The 18,663-nt window shown below is 38.6% G+C and overlaps 1 protein-coding gene across 1 annotated transcript in view; it reads left to right on the top strand.

The window, feature by feature from the left end:
- The window catches only part of EYS (eyes shut homolog), a 671,723-nt gene that overhangs the window by 309,464 nt on the left and 343,596 nt on the right, over positions 1-18,663 (top strand). The window contains exons 20-21 of the mRNA XM_051778236.1: positions 10,371-10,495; positions 13,899-14,023. Of these exons, the coding sequence (XP_051634196.1) occupies positions 10,371-10,495; positions 13,899-14,023 (250 nt within the window). The remainder of the gene's footprint in view (positions 1-10,370; positions 10,496-13,898; positions 14,024-18,663) is intronic.

The raw sequence follows: 18,663 nt of genomic DNA, 5'->3' as shown, positions 1-18,663 counted from the left end.
CACTTTTTTGATTTAAAAGGTACAACTTTCTATCACATTTGAAGTTGAAGATTATGGTTGAGATAATAGAGGTCTGATACCAGTGGAAGTTAAAAAGGAAAAAGTTGCCTCGCAAATGTCAAGGCACCTTGTGGTCCAAGATGATTAAAACTAAACTGTTTGCTATATGAATCCCAAGGTACTGCTATATCTCAGGTTCCATGACATTTAGCCAGTGACTTTTCATAGCTTGTTAATAATGTATAGCAATCCTAGCATAAATTTGCAGTGACAGAGCTGGCCTGTTACAGTAGAGCAGTTAACTAGATTTATTTTGGACAGAAAATGCAGATTTGAAGATGAAAAATAATCATGAATAATGTCAAAAGAGATTGCACATTTACAAGACTATTTTAGGCAAGACAGTTGCTCGGGACATGTACTTTTCATATTGATCTATTATTCTGCCAAAAGTCCTAATTACCTAACTGAGAGGTATTAACAAAACATTACCACAGTCGTCAAGGTTCACACTTACAAAGAAAAATTGATGTCCCAAACAAATTTCATTGTGTGGACTGGTCCACAAAGTACATTGATTTTACCAGGTTGAATAAGTCACACAGGCAGGTAAAGGTTACAGCATAAATGTTTTCTTCTAAGTAAAATTGCAGTTAATCCTTGCTCCCTGACAAACCTAATAAACTTTATGTTGTAGAAACCATGTTTTTTTCTGAACCTCATAGCTCACTAATACACAAATTATTCATAAGCTTTAAAAGGTCACAAGGCAGATGAAGAAAGAGAGGGAAAGAAGGAAAAGGGTACAGGTAAAAAATAGACTTAAAAGATGAGTTACAAAACAGACTCAAAGAGTGGCGAGTTACAATAGGATTTAAATCAGAATTGTAGGGGAAAATCTGGCTGACATTTGAGTTCTTACATATTTGCTCTGAGTTTGAAAGTTTACTAACATACAAAAAATTTTACTGTGACTGCAGCCATAATTGCCATAGACCAAAACCCTTCATTTAATTCTCTTAATAAATTATTAATTAATCACTTCGAAATTGTTTTAAATGTACTATTTGGTGTAGTAGAAATGTTTGCATGCAACTAGCCCTTAGAATGTAAAATTACATGAAGTAAGTATGACAACAGTTATCACTTCTGTTTTTTAACAGGGATCTTCTGTAGGACATCTAGGAGTTGAAGTCTCTTATTGATTTACTCACTCTTTATATGGAAATGTAAAAAGTACAAATATTTTTGCAACCCCAAATTTGTTATTACAAAATTCTGATTGGGCTTTAATAACTCCATTTCAGAATAAAACTCTTGAACAAGTTTGTCAAGTTCCCTTACCCCTTCTCCGATGACTCCTTCCAGAATCTAAAATAATTTATCATCTTATTTAGCATAATTTTCAGAAGTAAAGCAATTGAGGGGTGTTTCAGATTTGTCTAAATTTAATGTTTTGATCAATAATCTTTGATACAAGAGTCTAAGAAGTTGAGTTTATGTTAAAGTAGGAGGCACTCTGGAAATCAGCAGACATTCAGGAAGACCTTTCCTCAGATGTGTTCTGATTCATAAATAGATTCCTCTGCTGCTCTTTTAGTGTTAATCTAAAAAAAAAAAAAAAGATTGGTACTTTGATTTGGAAGCTGATGTCATTGATGTTCTTGGGTTTGATCTGACGAACTCCAAACTAATGGAAAAATAATTACTTCTTTCTCTCAGTCTAAGTTCTGCTAATTCTTTGCAAGAAGTATGTATTTATTATTGATTGATAAATCCAAATTCCAAAAAAAAAATTAAGGTATCCCTTTTTTTTTAATTTGGTAATTTTCCCTGCTACACTTACAATTTTAATTATTTTATTTGATATAATGAAGGGCAGGAGTGCAGACCTGTGATCATTCTCCTATGTGCTACATTAGATTGTTAAATATTATATGTAAAGCAAGGATGTTTCTCATTACTTACAATTAGCTGGGGTCTGATCCATTTTTATAGCCAGCCTTGGGGTAGGATGTCTACAGCACTGAGACAGAGATACTTAAATCAGGCAGGTGGTATTTTCTCTGACCTTTGTTTGATAAAATATCAATAACATTACAATTTCCTGTAGTTCTGTAAGCTTATCAATATCATAGTAGCAAATGTTTAAACTATGATTTAAAATTACTAAATCTGTGAATACTTCTTATGACCTGGTTAGTCCTTCCTAAACACAGGTTGGTAAAACGCATATAAATAATACTCACTGTCTTTCTGTATCTATATAACTTTCTTAGATTATAGATCGATGCTTCATTATATTAATAGGCAGCCCCTTAGACTGCTATGCCCTTGTCCTGAATGAGTCATCTTTATTTTAGCTTGAACTGTGTATGTAGCTAGGCCATCTTCAAGCTTGCAAATTGCTTTTATATTTAGTCCCTTACAGACCTGTTCTCCAGACCCTTTCCTACCAGTTCCTTGATTCTGTATATTGTCTTGCTTACTCTGTTTAAACGTCCTGGCTGTTTTTTGCAAAAAAAAAGACCTTCAGTGCATAATTATTTTACTGAATCAAAGTACAAAGTCCTGTGAGACAGGAACAAAGAGCAGCTTCTGTGAACCCATAATGAAACTCATCTTAATAATGCTAGAATTCTTTATCTGTCAAAATAAATCTTCACAACTGTTTTGGGTTTGTGTGGCAAGGATTTTTACGTCTGACGGAGCTAATACCAGATGGCTCCGAGATAGATCCACTGCTGGCCAGGGTCGAGATCATCAGTGACAGTGGTTGCACCTCTGGGAAATGTATTTAAGTTGGGGGAAAAAAGTCTGCTGCAGGTAGAACAGTAGTGAGAGAGAGGATTGAGACTATGTGAGAGAAAAAACTATGCAGACACCACACTATGCAGGTGTTGTTCAGGACCCAGACAGCAGTGGTTTATTACTGCTACCCAATGACTGAATCTTCCTAGGTATCTGCAACCACTTGTGACATCAAGTACGAGAGAAAAGTACAAACCTTTGAATTTTTTTGCCAACTAGCTCTATAAGCAAAACAATCTTCATGTCATCAAGGCTTAACATGACAATTTGTTATCTCAGGACTTTGGGGGACAGTGAGAGTGCAACCATCATGTTATGGAATCATCCAGTGATAACTGGTGAACTTCTTAAACTGAACATCTCAGTGAAAGTAAACTTTGAAGATCCAACTGTAAGAAGTACAACTTCTTTAGAAGAATAGGGCTGGAAGTATATATGCATTATAACTCCCAACACCCTCCAGAAGTGCAGGGGTACAGGAAAGGAAGAGAAAGTCTAAGGTAGATTAGCTCTAGTTACTGGAGACCGACACTGAGGATGAGGAAATTAGTATTTACAAGCACATACAGTCTATACCCCAGAATTTTTGCTTTTTTAGACTTTCAGATGAAATGGGCATAAAAAAAGTCATGGTCCTAATACAGCATGACTAGGGTACCAGCTCTTCCTAGCTCCAGATGGCCAGTGCCTCAGCAACTTTGTCACTCAAAGGGCAGGGCTTGACCCTTCTCTTCTTTCTCTTGATACCTTTTTGTCTTTTGTCACAGAAATAAAATTTCAGAACACACACTTTTTAAAGTTTATTTCCCTTTTCTTCAGTGACTCTCGTGTGTTCAAAGGTGTCTGCTGTTTTGATCTTTGTATTTTCCTACTCTAAACATTCCCAGCCTCTTGTTCTGTTTCCATTCTTACTCTCTCTTAAATGTCCCATCTGTTCTCTCTCAAGTTTTATATTCAGTAAAATAATTGTTGACAAACAAACTAATCTGTATAATATATACATTACTATATATTCTGTGTTCATATCAACCAGTAGCCCAAAGCATAAGCATGAAGAGAAAGCACCTCTAAAATGATCAGCGAACCTTTTTCTTGATTTAGGAATTAATTATATTTTGGAAATGTCTAAATGTTATAGTTACACTTCAGGACCATTTTGACTCACAGATTTCTTAGATGACTAGGGTTTAATTTACGTGTAATATAGGTCTTACCAAATAGGTGGAAATTGGCCACTGATTCTAAGCCTGTGTATATACAAGGTTGTTTAGACACTTAGAGGTATGGCTGCTCCTCTAGTTTCAGTTTTTCATTGTGATACTTAATATCATCATCATCACGGCTAGGCTTCGCGAACGAAGATTTGGAAGGGGCTCTACCCACGTCTGTTGCAAGCGCATTGGTGGCTAAAAAGGCCAATATGATATAGGCACGTCTGGTTGCAAAAGGTACAGCAGAAGGACTCCTTAGGTGCTAAATTCTGCAAGGCACAATTCTTTTTGTGTTGCCTTTTCTCCTCAAGGGTGATCCTGCGTGCTTTCTCAAAAGCATCAGCAGCGTTATAGATGGTGTGTCTCCAGACCTCCCGATTGGAGGCCAGAGTAAATCAGTTATGTTGATCAATATGGCCAAGGCTGAGATGTTGTTTCAGGGAGTCCTTGTATCTTCTCTTTGGGGCTCCTCTCATGTGGCAGCCAGTGGCAAATTCACCATAAAGCAAGATCTTAGGGAGGTGGTGGTCCTTCATCCTGGAGACGTGCCCTGCCCAACGCAGCTGTGTTCTCAGCAGCATGGCCTCAATACTTGTGACTACTACTTGTTCTAGAACAGACATATTAGTCACATAATCTGACCAGTGAATGTTTAGGATTGTATGGAGGCAGTGTTGATGGAAGCGTTCTAGGAGATGCAGGTGGTGGCAGTAGATGACCCATGACTCAGGTCCATATAAGAGAGTAGACAGCACAATGGCTCTGTAAACAGTGATATTTGTACTTTTCTTCAAGTGTTTATTTCGCCAAACTCTTTTATGAAGCTTTCCGAAGGCACTATATGCCTTTGCTAACCTGTTGTCTATCTCTCCGTCAATCTTACCATCTGAGGAGATGAGGCTGCCTAGGTAATTAAACTCCTGGACTGATTTGAGCTCTGATTGGCCAATGGTGATATGGAGATGATGGAAGACTTCCTGAGGTGCCGTTTGATAGAGAACTTCTGTCTTCTTTAAGCTGACTTCCAGCCCAAAGAGCTCAGCAGCATCTGCAAAGCAGGATGTTAAACGCTGCAGAGCTGCTTCTGTGTGGGCGACAAGAGCGGTGTCATCAGCTTAAAGCAGCTCCCAGACAAGGTGGTTTAAGGTCTTATTATGGGCCTTCAGTCGCCTTAGGTTGAATAGGCTTTCATCAGTATGGTATCAAATGTAGATACCATCTTCTTCATCGAGGTCTGCTGTGGCCTTTGGAGCATCATGCTGAAAAACATTGTGAATAAGGTTGGTGCAAGAACACAGCCTTACTTCACACCATTAGTTATTAGAAAGGGCTCAGAAAGTACATCACCATAACTGACTTGGCCACGCTGATCCTCATGGAGATGATCATTTTAAGGAACTTGGGGGGACAACCTAAATGTTCCAAAATATGCCATAGACCTTTTCTGCTCACAGTATCAAAAGCCTTGGTGAGGTCGACAAAGGTTACATGGAGACCTTTGTTCTGTTCCCTACACTTCTTTCGCAATTCTCTGAGAACAAATACCATGTCTTTGGTGCTCCTGTTAGCTCTGAAACCACACTGACTTTCAGGTAGAATTCCTTCTGCTATAGTGGGTATTAGTCTGTTCAAGGGTAGTCTTGCCAGGATTTTGCCAGCAATGGAGAGCAGAGTAATACCACAGTAATTTAATCAGTCTGATTTAGTACCTTTCTTCTTATACAAAGTGATGATGCCTGCATCACGAAGCTCTGATGGTAGTTTGCCTAGTTCCCAACAGCGCACCACAAACTCATGCAATTTAGCATGGAGTGCAAGACCCCCATGTTTCCAGACTTCAGGTGGAATTCCATCAACCCCAGCTGCCTTGCTGATTTTCACCTGCTGTATGGCCTTGAGGGTTTCTCCTGAAGTGGGGGCAGTATCCAATTCATACTTTACCAGTTGTTGTGTGATGGACTGAATTGCTGAGTCTTGGACTACATGGCTAGTACTGAAGAGAGTCTGAAAGTGTTCAGACCATCGATTCAGAATGGAGGTTTTATCTGTCAGAAGCGTTTGACAATTGGCACTGAGTAGAGGGCTTTGTACCTGGTATGTAGGCCCATATGCTGTTTTCGGGGCCTCTGTGATCACCTGTATCTGCGCATAATTAAGTTTTTTCAGCTAGATTGATCCACCACTTGTTCTGGATGTCACAAAGTTTCTGTTGGAGCTTGCTGCATGCAAGACGAAAGGCTGTTTTTCTTGCGTGACAGGAAGGCAGTGCAAGGTGTGCTTGGTAAGCGGTTCTCTTCTTCCTCAACAATTCCTGGATTTCTTGATTCTTTTCATCAAAACGGTCCTTGTTCTTCTTGAAGAAGAACCCTAAGGATTCTTCAGAGGACTGCAAGATGCTGTTTTCTATATGGTACCAAAGTGTTTCAGGAGAGGCATCTGTAGAATCTATGGAATGGTTTTTGAGCCTAGTTTGAAATTTGCCTGGAATCTGTCTCTCACTGTGGTTGATTGGACATTGTTAACTTGGAGTCTCCTCCTTGGATACTGCCCCTTTTGGGTTTGAACTTAAGATTGAAGTTAAGTTTACAGCGCACCAGTCGATGGTCTGACATTCTGCACTAGGCATCACGCAGGTATGGTGGACATCACAGACATCTCTCCGTTGCACCAAGACATAATCAATGAGGTGCCAATGCTTAGATCTGGGATGCATCCCGGTTGTCTTCAGACTATTTTTCTGCTGAAAGGTAGTGTTAGTGATGGTGAGCTGTTGCTCTGCACAGAATTCTAGCAGAAGTCAACTATTATCATTGCAGTTTCCAACACCATGCTTGCCTAAAATTCCTTTCCAGGCTTCAAAATTCTTTCCTACTCTGGCATTGGAATCACCAAGGATAATGATCTTATCATCTGCAGGAAGCTTTTGGGTAAGGCGGCGCAGGTTGGTGTAAATTTGTCTTTTTCAGCAGGGTCAGCTTGGAGAGTTGGGGCATATATACTAAAGAGGACAACATGCTGCTTGTTTTGTAGTGGGAGGCGTAAGGAGATAATGCGGTCAGAGTGACCTGTCGGCAGATTTTCAAGTTTAGGAACAATAGAATTTTTGATCATGAAACCAACTCCTGAGAGATGCCTTTCAGTTCTGGATTTACCTGACCAAAAGAGTGTGTAACCGGCACCATGTTCTCTAAGGCTGCTCTCCTTGTGAAGGCGAACTTCACTGAGAGCGGCTATGTTGATGTTGACACGTGTCAGTTCATGGGCAATTAGGGCAGAATGACGCTTGGGACATCCACTATCCGCAGAATCAAGCATGGTTCTGATGTTCCAGCATGCTAGAGTTAATTTGGGTACACCTTTGGAGGCAGGTATATGGCTTTGTCTTTTGATCTTTGTGTGACCACATTTGTAGAAGATGCCCATTGGCTGCGGTTAACCAACCAGGTGAAGGGGGAGATGAACTTTGTTTAGAACACCTTTTCTAGGCCCCTCTCTGGGTGAAGCAAGCAGTGCTGTCTTTGAAAAGGTTGCTTGGACATTCAGAGTGCTGCCCAAAGAGACTGTCATCTCTGGTCAGTCTCTGACGACCAAAATCCTGAACCGCCTGCATGCGGGGCTGGGTCTGCGGCTTCCAGTGCATCTTTCACCTGCCGTTTCGACCCTCACCCATCACTACAGGGCTTTGCAAATGTGGGTAAGGCCTTTGATCCTGCACAATGGATATTTTAGGTGAGATGCAGTATGTGCGGAACTGAACCCACCCTTTAATCCTAAGGTTCATCTGCTGGGGTCGAGCGAGCTTGGACGGTGGCAGCAAGGTCCTCAGGACATAGGTTTGATTAGAGTGTCCTTCTCTTAGATGGATGGCCTTACAGGGCTATGCGAGCTCCATCTGCCCCAGTTTGGGATTAGGGTTGTCCTTCTCCTAGGAGGACTACCAGAAGGCTAACGAGCATATTCTGCCCAAGGATGTATTGTATCTGGCCCTACGGATTTGACCTGTCTGGCATGGGTGACCCTACCGAAGGCATGTACCATCACCAGCATAGCTCACAACCACATAGGAGTACGCAGGCTTCATTCCTATTAAAACGATCAGGGCAAGTGTTTCACTTCCTACTTTTCTGCCACCTATCTATATTCAATCCCAAGGAAATACCCAGGAACAACCCTTTGTCCTAACCACCCTTTCAGGATGTAACAAATACATCCAGAACATACCAGTAGCCACAGGTGAGCCAAAACCAAACAAATGAACAAAACCATTCCGGCCTCCGTACCCACCAGGGCTCGAGTACCTCTCAAGGCCCTAGCCTGGCCGAGACTCCCAACACCCCAGAAGAAACCATTATCCACCCTGACCTTATCCTCCCCCCACTCTGTTGCCTCATATCTTCCCACGCACCGCTTACCTGCGACACTTCATGCAGGGCTGCCCCGCCTGCCCTCCTGTCAGTCTGAGGAGCCGCACAGCCCGCCCGGCACCCTTCCACTCCCCCAGATTGGACCAGAAAACCTCTGTGTGCTCCGAGGCCTCCGCTCTCCTCTCCCACAAGGGCGCAAAGCCTTGCCAGCGAAGCTCTCCCTCTCCTTTCCACCACCGGGGGCAGCCCTGCATGGGCCCAGGGGCAGCCCCACTCCACGCAGAGGTTCCGGCGGGGGGGGGCCCCCGGGGCCACGCAGAAGTTCCAGCGGGTGATACTTAATATAGGTGCTATTGAAACTGTGCTTCTCACAACCAGGGCAAGTGCCTGTTAGCTTCCTGCAGGACATTAATAAACTCTTGTATTCATAGTAGAAGATAGAGCTTCCATTTCAGATGAGATTAGTAGGAAGTGAGGAATGATTGCAAAATAGAAAGTTTGCAAGTATAATTTCATCACAATTTGCAGATAATGCCAGATGCAGGTTAAAAATGGCAAAGAACTGGCTCCTACAATTAGGAGTGATAGTAATGCCTCTGTGATGACATATTTAAGAACAGAAGGTTGTTGCTCTGTGAAGAATTAAAGCCAGGGAAGAGCACAGTGAGAACACGTGAACAACAGTGTAGACCAAGGTCAGTGCAGAAGGAGGGGGGGCCTAGAGGTGATTGGTCCCAGGAGAGTTCCCCCTGAGGGACCAATTGGAGCTGTTCTTTTTTGCTCCTGTGAAAATCAGATATCAACAACAGCCAGAAGTTGTTGGCAGAGTGTGTGAGAGCGTGTAAGAGAGAGAGAGAATCTGGAGGGGTGGATGGGGCCCAAATTCTAATTACCCAGAGTGTATTTCATATAAAATAAAAAAAAATGTGCTCAAATAAAGCAAAAATAAACCAAAACATAATTACTGATACATAGTGCAATGATCCTTTAGGCATACCTGTTTCATGGTCCATCCTCCTTCTCTTTTGCTTCAGGGTCTGGAAAGCTTAAGATAGACACTGCAGGTACCTCATTCGAATGATATGTTTTGTATTCACACCTTAAGGAGTAGGTGACATGACTGTTTGAATTTACTCAAAGGTAATTTGTTTATGTACTCATCTTTCTCTAAGCAGGGCATAAACTTTTATGCTTTTCATTAGAGCGAAGACAACACAGAAGATGTGCACCACCCAATTACTAGCAGTTTTTGAATACATTGTCTCGTGAAATATATCTATGTATAACGCATCTCAAAATAATACATGTAAATACCATTATGGGACCCTGTTTTTCAGAACATATTTGTGTATATCAGTAAAACTGTGCAAGGATGTGTTTCAATAATGAGATTAGAAGAATTTCTGAACTTCATTAAAGGTCTTGTGAGTATTGTATGTTGAAATTATATAGAACTATTTTGATATCAATTATCCCATAGAATTTACAACCACAAAACTACAGAAGTGTTTTTTCAAGATAACTAATATTTGATATCTAGAATGATAATGAAATCATTGTCCCTGAAGGTTATCTTTTATGCTGTAGTTTACATAGTGTAATATTTGTCAACAAGCAATTTTTACAAACATAGACTGCAGTTACTTAGCTAAACTATTTCAGTAGGTAGTCTCCCAAGAGAACATTAAGAAAGGTTTGTATTCAGCTTGCTAAAACCAGTAAACTGTAATTGAGACAGTTATGTTTGATTATGATCCAGATGTGAAATTCGTGGATGGATTTTGCCATCATAAATCCCCTAAAAGACCACCATAGGTTGCAACATGAAACTTGGAAGAGTTCCAGTAAACTCCTTAAAACAAAAGGGAATATATGGGATCGTGTCTTGCTAATGCACATATATTAGACACATTGTTTCCACACAAGGTATATTTTATGTGATGTTTATACACAGTATAACACTTTGGAATGTTGTTTACTTCAGGTGTCTTGCTGGATTTTCTGGACAGTTTTGTGAAATAGAAGTTAATGAGTGTAATTCGTCACCTTGTCTACATGGCTCAACCTGTGAAGATCATATCAATGGATACACTTGTAAATGTACACAAGGTAATTGCTATGTAACAGAGCAGTCTTAAACAATGATAGTTTTTAATTATCAGTGTTAATACTGAGAAATATTGTTAAATCATATCAAGCTCTTTTTTTGTATTTAACCTACAAGGTACAAAAAGATTAACTATCTCTCTGGCAAGATTTTTGAATGAAATCTAAAGAGAATTAACTATTGCAATAAGCATGTTAGAGGGGCTTAAAACTAAAACCAGCTCACTGAGTTAGCCAGAAGAATGACCTAGAGCTAGGTTTATTTTTTATGATCTTTTCTAATGTAACTTAACAAGCAGTCAAGTAGGCACTGTTTAATGGCTAGATAATTTAACTACTTATAAAATAAGACTAAAAAAGAAAATTGAAAAAAAAAATTCAGAACATTTTAAGTATTATTATTGTTGTTATTGTTAATAATAATAATATTATTGCTCTTATTATCATTGCTGTAAGACATATGTTTATGTCCACTGGCTGGGATTAAAAGGAATTTTTTGAGCTATTACAAATAGAATGAAAAAAGGCACTTTCTTAAAAAGTGCGAGTTGTTTTCTTATGGTGACATAGATCAACTAAAACAGTTCTGGTGACTTAGGAAAGTATAAGAGATTTAGCATCTATACAAATGCAAAAGTCACAGTCAGCCTGTGTTGTCACACAATCACAAATTTAATCTGTTCTGGACTACTCCCTGTCATTTCTATTAACAAAAAGCCTTTTGGCAACATAAGTAGTATTCCTGGTCCATATCCATAAGTAGCATTCTGCTCCACATGTTACTATTAAATTAAGAATTTTATTAGTACCAACCTCTGAAACTTTAGTTTTTCAGTTTATTATTTACTATTGTACAGACCAACACTGCTGAATAATTTATTTGATAGTATGGACACAAGATTTCTTATTTATTATTTTAGAGATTATTTAGAAATATTCTGAATGATATTATTCTGAGTGGTTCTATTAACTTCTGATATCTTCATGCACCTGATCTACTTACTTCCTTTGTACTGAAGTGTGTTCACCTTCTTGGTTAGAATTTACAAGTGAAAAGATCTTGCAAAACTCTCCTGAAGTCAAGTGACCATATATATATATCACACTTTTCTGCAGTCTTTCTAGCAATCTGTTCATATAATTTCTATTCATACTTGTTCTACATTTTAAAAAAAAAGCACATAGGGAATTGAATAATAACATACTTTATTTTTTTTTCAGTCTGAATTGTCCCTAATGCAGTATGTAAAACTGCAAAACATATGTAAGAGAATTTTTTTAAAAAAAAGTATGAAAGATATTGAAGCAAGAGAGAGCATGTGTGTAATGAGAGCCAATTTGGCAGTTTATTCATTTGTTTAATTGGTACTAAGGAATGATACTCTGATATGTAAGACCTAAATCCAAGTATCTTTGGCTTACTGGAGCCTGATTATGTTTAGGACTAACTTGCTTAAAGCTTAATACTTTCATAGCAACTTTTTTAATGTCAAGGAGATACTCGATGATTCAGAAAAACTCTATACTCCTGATTTATGAACCAATGAGTGAAAAATTTCTGGACTTTGCCATACAGAAGGTCAAATTCGTGATAATAAAGACCCCCTCTAATCTGAAAAGTCAGTCGTGACCTATCTTCAATATGATATATTTGTTTTCCTCTCAGCATAGTCACACAATGGAAATTCCACATGGATTAAACTGTATGTTCTCTCACTCTTCCTGGTACTGCATGTGGCCATATACCCCTTCACCAATACAGATGACTTAAAAACTTGAAAGATGTGTTTTTTAGTCATTACAGTGCCTCATACAGAATACATTGCCAATTTCAATTTTTTTCTCCTTTTTAAAGCTTATTAAAGTAATACTTTAAATATAGTTGTATATAGGTATTCAAAAATTGCTTGCTAGCCAAGAACTGTCACTGCTGCCTCTATGCAACTCTACGTGAAAATGTTTGGTATAAGTAGAAGAAGCTTCTCTGGGGCTTGGAACTCACTCCTGAAGCTAACATGTTTTAAACACCTTCCAACCCGAACATGAGCTGTCTTTCCTTTGTATTCCATTTAAAAATAGCATTTATTAGTGGGGGTGAAAAATATCTACATTATTTCTTGACCAGGAAAAGACATAGTGAAGGAACCACATGCATTAAGAAGATATATAATTTTTATGTATCTTGCTTCTTTTAATTAATATGATATTTGCAAATGTTATTTGAGTCTCTGAAACAGCTGAGAAGGTGAGAAGGTTACAGCTCAGAAAAGGAGTGAATTTGGAGAGGCCAGGAAACCTTTGGGAGGAATAGCTTTTTGGAAAGTTGCACAACTGAAGAAAGAGATTGAAGAAAAATTATCATCTGGAGATAGAAAGTAGAAATAGTTATTAAAAATCTATTTGCAGGCTACTACTTTTCCCATATTATAGGTCTTGGATTTCTCTTCTAAGCTTCACCTATAGAAATATGGGGCTGGGATTGAGGATTTTTTGATCTGTAATGGCAACTCTGGGAAAGAACTTTCCACAAGGTAGATAGTCTGATATACTCTGCAACAGATTCCCTGTTGCAATTTAATAAAATGGAACAGGGATGGTACCAAGACAAAAATAGGAACAAGGCAGATGATTACAGCTTCCCAAAAACCTCCAGAGAACAAAGTGAAGCATGTGGTGACAGTATGTCATACCAGGAAAGGGAATTGATTTAGCTCTGACAAATGCATTCTGTAATGGATCATGAATTTTGTCAGCTATTGTCCCATAGAATAATAGATGCATATTCAGGATCTGTGGCTGCAGCTTCAGGCTGTTCAGGTGAGGAAGCAGAATGGAGAGATGTAAACTCTATTCTAACAGCGTCTCAGGGAGCTCAAAAGCAACACCAGCAGCCACTGGAACTAATAGCAGGCACATGGATGAAGTCTTTAGCTGGGCAGGCAGGTAGACCCATTTATACCTGCTCGGAAGCAAAGGCTGAACAGGGGCAACTAGATTTGTATTAGCTGAGGACTGCTAGGGGGTTTATGGGTCTGTTGGGTTTTCTTTGTTTGTTAGTTCGTTTAGAAATAGGAAAATTTAATTGGAGAAAAAAACCCAAATCTGTAGTGGGAGTATTGTGGCAGAAAGTCTGTGTTCTTCAATAACTAGCCATATTTTACAGAATTCTGGGATTGTGTTTACCTAGCAAATTTACTGCTTCCAGTTTGGCATAGCTTCCAAGGAGCAAGTTCAAGACAGGCTCAAATTACATGATCTAAACCACAGTTTCCAGATGAGTATTTGGCCTCTCATTTATGGGGTGTGCTTAGTGGTAAAGGAGATCTTAATAAGAAATGCATATTAATAAAATTGCAAGTAATCTGATTAATGGGGTTTGTTTTTCTTTTTTTTTTTTTTCTGACAGGATGGGAAGGCCTCCATTGTGAGTTGGATGTTGATGAGTGCATATCCAACCCCTGCATACATGGTATCTGTGTTCAGAAGGAACCTAGCTTTGGTTATTCCTGTTTTTGCAAGCCAGGATTTGTGGTGAGATGCTGAAATTTTTTTTTATTCTTTCCTTAACCTGATTATTCATTGTTGCACAGAAAATAATGTAATCCCTTTCTCTTTAACCTCACTCAGATAAAACTCAACCCTTCTGAGTATTTTGGTTGTTGTTTATTTTATTTGTTTTACTACAGAAGCTCTGATGTTCTGGAGAAGTAGTTACCCAATATCAACAAAAAATGGAAAAATGTGATATGTAATGTCTTTGTTAGTCATCCATGTTAATTTTTAAACTCTTATTAATTTTTAATACATAACGATTAATATTTTTATCTCGCATAGCAATTAATGTTTTTACATATTGAGGTAACTCACACTTGACAGGTATTTTGAAAACGAGTTCCCTGAAACTAAATCAAAAAATTCCTTTGAATGCTTGACCTTGTGTGGCTTAGTTCTATGTTTTTCTATAATACTTTGAGAGTGGCTAAATGTCAGCACTGTATTTAACTAAAGTTGAAATTTCATACTGCCACCATTTTCTTATGACAGTTCTTTCTGTACTTGAAGGCATGCAATTGGTTCCTACAATTTGAACTTGTGCTTTACCTCGTCACAGTTCAAGCTTAGTTTAATAATACTATTTAATAGTTTGAGATAAGTAACTAGAAGAGAAAGGAGTACATGATTTTTAATTTTTTTTCTTACTTCAGAAATTCTTGTCTCTACAACTCCAAGCTTGAAATGTTTATTTGAATGTCTTTTCTTTATAAATGATGGCAGCGATGCTTGGTTTATTATCTGTGCACCACGTATGTGGTGTATTTACATCTGTAAAATAGAAGGAACAGAATATTGCAAGTAAGATTCATATTTACTTTCAGAGTGACTCTGCAACGGAGTCAAAAAAGAAAATTAGTAACTTTTCAGATGCCAGCAAGTTTCAAGGCTTCTTTCTACAGTAGAAGATTCTTATTTACTGTCAGAGAGGGAAAAAAATTACTGATGCAATAAAGTGGAAAAGTTTTGTGAAAAAGTGAAAAATACTTCTGTCTTCAGCTCTTTTCAGGTGCCATATTGATCTCTGCCCCATGTTCATTGTCTCAAGGAAATCCCCAGTACATACTAGCACGTGTCGAGGAAGACAAGGGTCAGGCAGGCTGCTCCACAGGAAAAGACAGGACAGGAGCCAGGCATAGCAGCGAGATAGGCAAGGGCAATGATCTTATAGGAAAGAGTTGAAGTCTCCCAGAATCCAAACAATGATAGCAAAACAAGACCAGTGACAAAAGGTAATTTCAGACAAATTCATGATCATGAAGCAGGTCTAATGTTAAGCCAGGAAGTCACGGAAGCAAGATAAGATAAGGATCAGCAAAGTACTGGGCTTACTGTAGTGGACTTTAGTTTCATTGTAAGATCAGTGAAGGACCAAGAGCAAGGACCTGAGCTTAACGCAACTTCTGAGCTCGGATATGAAGGGCCCTGATGAGAAATCTCACACATGTTTCTCACAGCTTAGCTGTTTTCACCGCAGGCTGATCCAAAGTTACACAGCTGCACCAAATCAGACCACAGGGAACCAATGAAGGAAAAGGTTTTAGAGATGGATTGAAGAAAATGATGAGGCTGATTAAGGTCTTTGCAACAATATGTGCAATTCTAAAATACCAGAAGACACTTGTGTTAATGCTTTTATCACAGGACATTTCTAAGGCGTTCTTCACACACACCTCTTAAACATTCAGAGTGGAACTTCCAATACTAAGCAAACTTCATACCCAGTGGCTCATCACCAGCAAATGATGAAAGGGCTGTCTTTGTGTGGTATAAACATGGCACCAAATAATGGAAGCCTTTATAGGTAATGAAACCACTTATAGGTGGTTTATATTTGCTTGCAGAATAAGAGATTAGGAATTCCCTAAGTTTGCATCCACATTAGCCACAATCCAAAATGTGGAGAAAGGATTCAATGTAACCTTCATTAATCTCAATATCATGATAAGTCTCAGAGGACTAAATATGTCTGAACCTAGAAGAGGGAAAGTATCCCTATATTTTTTTTTTGTTTGAGCTATGATTCACTTCCAGCGTTAATGTAAATGAGAAAAAGTAGAATACCCCCTTATTCTAGAGTTAGAGACTATCAGTTTCTCTACTTGCCTATAATGCAAAATCATGATTCTGGGACCAGTAAGTTTTTTATGTAAGGTATCCCTGTAGAATTGACACAGAAAGGATTTTGTGGAGGCAGAGATTTTCTCTAAATAAAGTAGATTTTACTCAAATTCCTCTGGAGAATTATAGAGGGAAGATAAAGGTCAATTTGAATATGGCAGTGGATTCATATCTCTCTTGAACTGGGGAATTCAGAACTGGATTCATTATTCCAGATGTAGCCTCACCTGTACTGAGTAGATGTGAGGAATAAACTCCATCAGCCAGGGGAGAATGATTTTCCTATTGCAGCCCAGGATTTTGTCAGTCTTTGCTATAAGTGCATATTGCTGCCTGGTGCAGTTTGTCATCCACCAAGACCCCTTTGTGCTTCTCTCCAAAGCCATTTTCTAGTGTGTCAGCCCCGAGCATGTACTGATGCAAGGAGTTATTCCACCCCAGGTGCAAGACTTTACATTTCTCTTTACTGAGTTTCCTGATGTTCCTGTTGGCACACTTCAGTCTCTTGAGGTCAGTATAAATGTCAGCAAACTCATTTGGTATTTCAGGAGTTCCTCCCAATTTTGTAACACATGAAAACTTGCTGAGGGTGCACTCTGTCCTATCTTCCAGTACTGAAGACTTTAAGTAGTGCAGAACCTAGTATGAAATCTTGGGATACACCATTAATTATTGGCATCGGGCATGACTTCCTGCTGCTGATCACTAAACACAACCCTTTGAGCGTGGCAGTTCAGTGTTTTCAGTCCCTCTCACTGTCCACTCATCCGTGGTTTGTCAGCTTGTCTATGAGGAAGTTAGGACAGACAGTGTTGAAAGCCTCACTAAAGTCGAGACAGACAACATTCACTGCTTTCCTCTCATCCACTAAGCCATTCATCTCTTCATATAGGGTTATCAGCTCAGTAAGGCACTTTCCCCTTCATAGCTCCATGTGAACTATTCCTGATCACCCTCTTGTCCTTCCCATACCTAAAAATGTTTTCCAGGTGTCACTGACTTTCTTCCCAGGAACTGAAGTAAGGCTGACTGGCCTTTGGTTCCCTGGATCTACCTTGCTTTTCTTGAGCACAGGAGTGACACGTGCTTTGTTCAAGCCACCGGGAATTTTTTCCCTGTTTCAGTGACTCTTTGCCCACAATTTTGTAAAGTCTGTATTTTACCATAAAGGCTTGGTAGGTTAAAAATGGATTTTAATAATCTGACTAAATTTACTGACAAGCTATCCGGAGAAGAAAAAGACTATCTCATAAGAATGAATACTATTTTTGTAGGGTGCTTCTTACAGAGTACAATGGGTACCATTGATACTTCCCACAGACCATAGCAACTGCTCTCTTTTTGTCTTCAAAAGCAGATTGGCATTCAAAACGATGTCAAGTGATGATGAAGGATATATCATTGGAGGGACATGGTCTTTTTATGTGGAAAACAGTCAGACCTCAAGTTAAAATAATCTAATTTTTTTCTTTAAATATTCATACTTATCCTAAATAAACCACAGTAATTGAGAAGATCAGTTACACATTTTTTTTAGTATTTTTGTCTCACAAAAAACCTTCTAAATGCCAAATAAAATCATCAGGAAGGAAGCTTAAAATCTATTTGTAGAAACTATTTTTTCAACTGATGCAAAATTTATTAGTACAAGTCAGTATTGCATGACACTGTAGAGATCAAATTACAAATAAGCTCAAGGATGGAGTCCAGAAAGAAGATAGATTCACTGTTAGTCAAATAACTCTTCTAAATATTTTCTTGGCTTAGGGAGTCCTTGATTTACTTATTGCCAGAAGTTAGAATGGTGTATTTGGTGAGTTATCAGATATAAACTCTACTTGTTTTCTTACCCAAGAATTCATTAATAGCTCACTGATATTGAGGCTAGATAGATATTTGAGCCATGGGGGCAGTTTTTCTATTAATACATAGCTTGAGCATTTAGTGTACAGTATATTGCAGAACAAGCCCTTACAGAAGGAAAAGTAGTAAAGCTGTGAAGTAGCTGGAATTTAAGATGTATCATCTTTTGCTTTTATTCCATTATTCGTTGTTCCATCTTCAGTTCCTCGAATTCCAGTATGCTTTGGGAAGGCCATAGTAGAGAAAAAAAAAACATGGTGGGGAACTGCCCAGAAAAACATTTAACATACCTGTCTCTAGTGTGAAAGATAAAAAGTTACATTCTAAATATTTCAAGAGATATATTTGTTAAGCTCTGATGGGGTTAGGCCCCTAACTATGAGTAAGTGTGGAGTAGAAACAGTGAAATTCCCAGAGAAATAAGTGTTCAAGGAACTCCAGCTACAGTGTGTTAGATAAATCTTCTGTAGTCTTCTGTAGTCTATGTCTGTACTGCTACTTGAAGTATGGATCATATGGTATGGATCATGAAATCTCTCATCGATTTTGAGAAGAAAAGCATAGTTTTAGTGGTATTTGACATAGATGTTTACTTTTTAAGTGAAAACATCTATAGATATATAACTACTTTTAAA

The sequence above is a fragment of the Manacus candei genome, unplaced genomic scaffold (genome assembly GCF_025592945.1).
Source record: "Manacus candei isolate 608988 ecotype Guabito, Panama unplaced genomic scaffold, ASM2559294v1 h1tg000011l, whole genome shotgun sequence".
Lineage (NCBI taxonomy): Eukaryota > Metazoa > Chordata > Aves > Passeriformes > Pipridae > Manacus > Manacus candei.
Note: the sequence above shows the minus strand (reverse complement) of the source record. Positions and strands in the feature narration are given on the sequence as shown.